The following is an 8,004-nucleotide window of genomic DNA, read 5'->3' on the forward strand; positions in this document are numbered from 1 at the left end:
TATAATGATACGATGTACAATAGTGTTACGAGGCGTAATATAAATCAACGACTAACTATGTATACCCGGCTACACTACACAAGACATATATGCTGTAGTATTATAAAAATGTATAGTCAGCGTCTGCTGAACTACAGTGTGAATATAATATTACTTATACACTACATTATATAGGGTGTTTTGTTTATAATTTCAACAATATTATATTAGACAATTTAACACATAGATTAGTGTGTATTTTTATTCTGAATTAATATTCATAATATAACATATTTCATACTTATTATTGCTATCACAAAATTATTTTGTCAATTTTAGTCAACTTGGCCTAAATTAACCCGTCGTTGGTGTCGTTTTAGGGTTTCGCTCACCTATTAAAATACACGTGTGAGCGTACAAATTAATATACCGAGGTACTGACAAATATCAATATTGTACTGCTAAAGCATAATAGTAAAATAATATAATAAGATAATAATAAAATATCAAGATAATATGGTAAAGTAAATAAGGCGATCAGTGACGGCGCGCGCCACTGCGGCGAGCACAACGCCAACATATACGGTATTATTACGTATACGGCAACAATTGGACTTTAATAACTTTTTTAGTTTAATTATAACATTATACTCCTTCTTTCGTGGAATTAGTTCCGAACTTTTTTCTAATTTGACTGGACTATAATGAGTTAGCTAAAACTAAACTTTCATCCGAAAAACGGTATTTTAAATTTACAATAACAGCATCAATTATTTGAAAATAAATGATTTTCCAATGCTCTTCAACAGTTCTACATTCTGTCTCACTTTGTGTTCCAGTTAAGGTCTCGAAATTATAACTCTGCAAGTGACGTGGCTCTTGGCGTTTGCGTTTAGATTTTGCTCCTAGGTAGGTAAAAGTAAAATCATTAGTACATAGGTATTAAAAATAAATATTAAATATACATTATTTCTTGACACATTTTTAAATTATTAATTCTTACCAGAGTTTGATAATTCCAATTTTATTTGGTTTAACTGTGCAAATTCCTTAATCTGTTCCCAAAGCTTAAAAAAACCATCTTCGTTCTCCTGATTTTCAAAAGTAGAAATCACACTTTGTATTACACTACATTTGCCGAAGGTGGCAGATTTAGATTGAAGTTGATTGCTTAAAACATTTATAATGCCTAACACTTCATTCAATATGTGAAGAACTATTATAAATTCTAATTTATTAATAGAACTTAAAATACCTACAATTTACAAATAAAAAAATTGAACATTAATATTATTATTTTATTTACTTTTATAAATATACCTATATAATATGTAAATAACTATTTTAAATAAAAGTCCTATAATAATACCTAATACACGTGTTACATCGTTATCAATTTGTTCCTCAATTTCATCGTTAAGAATATTAAGAATGCTGGAATAATTTTTCAACATTGCAACACAATTTTTATATCTGCACACCCATCTTGTGTCACATATTCTTAATAAATTTCCTTTATTTAATCCTAGATTGCTTTGCATTTCACTTAACTTTTTATTTTTTGATGGTTGTGAAAAATGTATATTGCTAAACATATATTGCTTCAAGCACATTAAAGACATGTTTTACACTCTGAAAAATATAATAACACATATGAAATGAATATCTACAAAACTATAAATTTGATCTGTTTTGATATTACCTTTATTGTCTTACATGTATCTACAACTACTAAATTAAGGCGGTGTGCCATACAGTGAGTGTATACAGCGTATGGATAGTGTTCTTTAATTCTTGATTGAACACCGCGTAAGTGTCCGGACATAACACTGGCACCATCATATGATTGTGCAATTATTTTGATTTTGGACATAGTCAGTTTTTGTTTTTCAAAACATTCAAACAGTGCAGTAACGATATGGTTGGAAGTTTGTCTTTTTGAAACATCAACAAAGCATAAAAATCTTTCATATACATCCAAGTCAATGGTATATCTTACACAAATTGACAAATGCTCTTCTCTATAACATCTACAATAATACAATAATTGTATAAACATTTATAAATTAGAAAGCATTAAAAAATAGGAGTTTTATAAAAAAAAAAATGCATAAAACAAACCTAGCTTCGTCACACATTAAAGCAAAAAAATCAATCTTATCAATTTCTTTGACAATAGTTTCTCTTATATCTTCTGCACACAATTTAATTAATTGATCTTGAATAGACCAGCTCGTATAATTTGTTGTTTCATCAAATTTGTTTTTGAAATCTGGCTGATAATTTGATAAAAGTCCACATAATTCCTTAAAATTGCCTGAAAATTGTTATGTATATAGAAATTAGAAATACTCTTGAAAAAATTAACTTAATTAAATATGAATGCAGTATAAAATAAGTTTAATAAGTAACCTTGGTTTAGAGAATCTGCATCTTCTCTGCAGTGTTGGGAAATATCTAGATAAAAATTATTTATCTTTTATCTTATCTAGATAAATTTCTACTCAGTTATCTTTATCTTCATCTAGATAAAATTCTAGTTATATTTGAGTACTTATCTAGATAATTTATTTAAATGAACTAAAAATTTGAAAATTTAAAATATTTTTATTATTTTATTTTTACATTTTTCTATTTTTCTTCTATTACATAGAAAACGCGTTTAGTAATATGCATTATAATACCATGATTTTAATATTTATTAATATTCATTTTTAGTCTGGAGCTTTACATCGTAAACAATGAGAAAACCAAAAAATAGAAATATGTAATGGGCATGTAGTACTGTAGTAGGTAAGATTGTAAGAACAACTAATAATAGCAAAAGCAAAAACATCTATCCCTGCTACCCGCCGGACAAATCCGAATTATGATCGTTTCATTAGCTTATACCCGTTTCATAGATCGTGTACAAAGTACGAAAAATAATTATTGTTTTAAACCGACAAAAATAAACCAACATTCATGGATATCGGACTCACAAGCATAATAATATTATAATAATTGTAATTTATAACAATTTAATATTTATATAACCCTATTAGAATTCCCGGTATTTCAGTTATCGCTTAACCGATCTGTACGACCTCTGTCCTTTGCTTTAAAAAATTTTAAATTATGAATTTTTTTTTTACCTGTAGACTCAAGTAGGTATCCTGAATATTTTCAAAATTAAACATGAAATTATCTCATATTTATCTAGATAAAAATGTACTAATTTTTATCTTTATCTAGATAAAATTTAGTATAATTATCTTTATCTGTATCTAGATAAAAATTATGAGAGTTATCTTTATCTTTATCTAGATAAATTATTAATTATCTATTCCCAACACTCCTTCTCTGTGGCCTCGGTTGGCAATACCTTGTTTCCCCAAAAATAATATTATGTCAATAAGCATACAAATGTAGGCACGGTTTTTGGCCACTTGTTCCTTATAGCCGCTACACTGCTTTACCATAACAGAACCAGATTTCTTACAAGCTAAGTAGCCATTCATCTTAGATAGACAAACTAAATGTCGCTTTGTTTTGGCATGTTTTTTCAGTTTTTCATTAAGCTAAATAAACAGAAAATTAAATGCAATGTCTTATGAAATATAAAGTTTTAATAAATACCTATGCTTTAAAGTTTGATATATTTTCTTAGTAATATTGTCGAAAATAGTTAAAGATATGCACTTACTTTTTGCCAGTTGGAAAATCCTTTATTTGTCCAAACTTCGTCAATAAGTTCATCAGCAAACATTCCACATACATAGCAAAATGCTGCGTTGCTTTTTATACTATACTCCAACCAAGTATATTGTTTGTACCATTCGCTACTAAACGATCTGTTTTGCGAACCAAATCTAGTTTGTTTATACACCTACATGATAATATGATTATTATACTACAATATACACAAATATAAGTACCTACATTAAATAGGTAGGTATTAAAATATTAATACCTTACCAGCTACTATAAATACCTACCTAATAAATATAATATCAATATCTGAATATTACCTAATATTTTTATTAAACGAGGTATATTTATTATTAGTACCTATACTAGGTTTTTACCTAGTGTTAAGTTACCTTACATTTAAAACAGGACGGTAAGGTCGTTGCAAGATTTCCTAAATCAGAATGTTGGAGTTCATTTTTGTTGTGTTGAAATGGAAATGTTTCGACAAGATTAGCATCAGTTTGATTCACTATAACATTTTTTTTCTATAATTTCAATGTCAGGGTCATCAACGACATCAGAATTCAACTAAATAAATGTAAAAAGATAAAAAGAATCAAAATCAAAATTAACATTATGATGATTATAAAGATGGTTTTTCTTTATTTAATAAATATCAAAACTTACTTCTTGGTGTTTATCATTATCATTTTTTGACTTTTTTCAAAATTTAAAATACTAAAAATCTTTTTAGTATTATCCATAATAAAATTTAAAAACAATAACAACTTGAGTAGTTATTTAAAATAAAATATAATATAATTAAAATTAAATTAAATATAGGTAGTTAATGAGGATAAACAAAAAAACACGTTACACGTACGTCGCACGATCGCACAGACTTAACGATTCGAACAATACGAGTATTTGTTTATGGTCTGATGGTGCGACTTGTGTGTTTTCACAGAAAAATACAATCAGAATGGTCACATCGAATCGACAATAATTGATTAAGAGCGTTCTATTTTTAGATGGTTATTTCCTTAGATCATTAGGTTATTTCTATTTACCAGATTAGTGAAAGACATATTGATAAGCTGTTACTGGCTACGACCACACTACGACCTACGGATACGGGCTAGTGTGTACTGTGTATCCATAGATAATAGAGTTATCTATCTTTATTATCTATGTGTGTATCATGTATCATATTTGATATAATATATTATACCTAGGTATTATTATATAACATAATTTATATTATTATTTATTATTATTATATAAGTCAAATCTTAGAAATTAATTTATCCTGTCGTCTATGACATAATACGTGTATAACCAATAACAATTAAATGATGCTGTTGAAAATTTGGGGGTGCTAATATGAATTTTGGGGGTGCTTAGCACCCCAAGCACCCCCCAAATTGCGCCTATGAGAAAGAGACGGCTATCTAGTTGTTGTATATATCTATGGTAGAGCGTTCGTTTTCTATGTATAAAAACATCCTGTCAGACTATAGAGTCAGTTTCACTTCTGAAAATCTTGCCATATACATGGTAGTAAATTCGTTTTTTAATTTAAATTAATTTTTAGTCTTTTTTTTGCTTTTTTAAAACAAATATTATGCTTCATTTTTGCTTTTTTAAAACAATTTTGGGTTTTTTTGTTATTTATTATGCTTTAAAATCCAAGCGCTATTGATCTATTACATCAACACTATTATTATTATAATGAAGTAAATTAGCTATACTTAATTATTAGAGTTAGTATAACTATATTATGTTAATAATATTATTTAGGTATATTATATACCTACTTTAAAGTAAGCAATATATAATATGTTTAATAAAAGTACATAATGTACTCAACAATCAACAATTCAACATGTAGTTTTACCCATTTTTTGGTTTTTACATACCACGTTCTACATTACCTTTAAATAAATTTACTATTTCTTCAAATCCCCGTGTTTTCAAAATGTTTGCTGTAAATTCGTCCATTGTATAATATAAAAGACACTTCACTTGTAAACACACAACGCAGCATAAAATTATTTAAATCACCAAATCACTAACCGCAAGATTGTCTACAGAACTCTGAACTAAACGTGGGTACTTTTAGATAATATACTTTTAGATCCCGATGCATCGGGAAAAACTATAATTAATAATAACGATAACATTTATATTTGTATACAATCGTTAGGCACTATATTTTAAGGTTGTGTTAACCAATTTTATGCGGTAACATAATTTTAACTATATTTTATAGCTGAATAAAATAAAATATTTCAACTAATTATAGTTCGTTAATTTTACTTATGTATTTGGTAAACATGTAGTAAATGCAACTAAAATGTTTGTCTTAACTATTATATTTCTACCTAAAATTATTTAGTTATAATTTTTTTTCATGATACATATATGTATATTTAATATTTTATTAACATAATGGACAATGGTATGTATAAAGCAATAATTTTTAATCACGCCAATGATTAAAATCATTGTCAGCTTAAGCCTGTAAGTGGGAAGGGAAATGAGTGTTTTATAAACGTTTAACACCTTAAAATGCATGGTATTTTTGTTGGAATACCTTTTTTGAGCTCAAGTGCAGTTCGACTAAAATAAGTGTAGTTCGACCATACCCAGTATTTTACGTCTACGCAGACTATTCCACGAATCTACAAAACTATATTAAAATTATTTCATTATTTATGATGCATTTATACATGTAGGCAGCGCCGGCGGAAGGGAAGGGCCATTTCGGGGCCCCACGCCTTGTATGGTATTTGATAATTTGTAAGCTCATAATTTTGTTTTTTAAGTTCAAAATACAAGTCTCGGCTGGCCGTCTTCAGTTGCAGCTTGTGGCCTTTGGGTTTTTCATATAGGTAATACAAAATAAAAATGAATTATAATGCTGACGTGCGACGGCGACGTCCAAAATAATCCGCTGAAACAATTTAATTGGTTATGTGCACATCAATTCCATTAAACTGTGTGTTTTTCTTATCCTGGTATAATATAGTTTATGTTATTGGAGTATTAGAGACGAATAGACTATTAGGCGGTATTGAGTAAGTATAGAAAATAGACGTACGATATTAGTGAATCAAATTTATTCTCGATGCACGTCTGGTACTCTTGTGCGATTATATACGCATTTATCAATTATCATTATTTCCAGTCCTGTAAAGTATTTAAGTAAAAGTATTCAAATACTTTTTTAAGTATTGAATAACTTTTTAAATACTTTCAGCATGAAGTATTTTGAATAGTATTTTAAATACTTTTTGGTATTGAATACTTTGGTTTTTTATTTCGAACATTTTATTTTTATTCAAAATAATTGGTTGGAAAAATATTATTGTCAACTACAATAATAGAATAATAGTTTTATTTAATATTCTGTATTTTTGTGTTTGCCGAAGCCCAAAGGTTTGTGAAAACCAGATTTCTAAAAATAGTTATTGAATAACAATATTCCCTTTAAACTATTAGATAACCTACTAACATGTGTTTATATTACGATAATTAGAAACCTACTTTAAAAACCAAAAGTATTTGAAAAGTATTCCAAATACTTTTTCAAAGTATTTGAGTAGTATTTGAAATACTATAGAATTAAAGTATTTGAGTAATATCTTAAATACTTTAAAAAAATGTATTTGAGTATTTACTCAAGTACTTTTTAAAAGTATTCTTTACAGGACTGATTATTTCTTGGAAATCGCTCACTACTTTGCAACAAATATTATTTCTAAATAATTATTATCGTCGGTATCTATGTTTCATTCCACGACTGGAATTCGCCACTACTCCACGTGTATCAATTACTATAATAGGTAAACTGTATACCAGTTACCAGCCGAACACCAGCAACTACATGTATTTACCTACATTGGTAAGTTTTGAATATTTATTTATTTTCTTTATTAAATACTAGCTGAACACGGCAATGCGTTGCTATTGATGCGTTTGTGTGATTATGCGAGCAGTATATTACTGCGGTAGATCGCGGACCCCGCGTGCTGCGTTGAGCCGAGATAAATATAATTTTATCTAGGTAAAGATAAAGATGACTAAATTATTTATTTATTTAGATAAATTCAACACTGCTCGCGTGCACTTTTTTTTTGTAGTTTTATGTTTTAACTGTTTTAAGAAATAAATACATATTGAAGAGTGAACGCTTAATACATTGTTTAATTGAGTACATGAAAAAAAAATTATAGGTAAGTTATGTTAAGTTGAAAAAAATTTCATACAAGTACCTATAAGCAATAGAACTTGCGAAAAATTTTTTTTTGTCTTACAAAAAAAATGTCTAAGGCTCATGAAAAAAATCTG

General features: G+C 27.7%; 1 protein-coding gene across 1 annotated transcript; it reads right to left on the minus strand.

Moving 5' to 3' along the window:
- Positions 1–1,566: 1,566 nt before the first annotated feature.
- LOC103309558 (zinc finger MYM-type protein 1-like) lies at positions 1,567–4,739 on the minus strand. The gene is made up of 6 exons (XM_008185239.1): positions 4,722–4,739; positions 3,665–3,847; positions 3,344–3,539; positions 2,101–2,296; positions 1,682–2,009; positions 1,567–1,611 (listed from the first exon to the last, which is right to left on the minus strand). The coding sequence occupies exons 1-6, from the start codon at positions 4,737–4,739 to the stop codon at positions 1,567–1,569; spliced, it is 966 nt and encodes a 321-aa protein (XP_008183461.1).
- Positions 4,740–8,004: the final 3,265 nt, after the last annotated feature.

The sequence above is a fragment of the Acyrthosiphon pisum genome, chromosome X (genome assembly GCF_005508785.2).
Source record: "Acyrthosiphon pisum isolate AL4f chromosome X, pea_aphid_22Mar2018_4r6ur, whole genome shotgun sequence".
In the NCBI taxonomy this organism is placed as follows: domain Eukaryota; kingdom Metazoa; phylum Arthropoda; class Insecta; order Hemiptera; family Aphididae; genus Acyrthosiphon; species Acyrthosiphon pisum.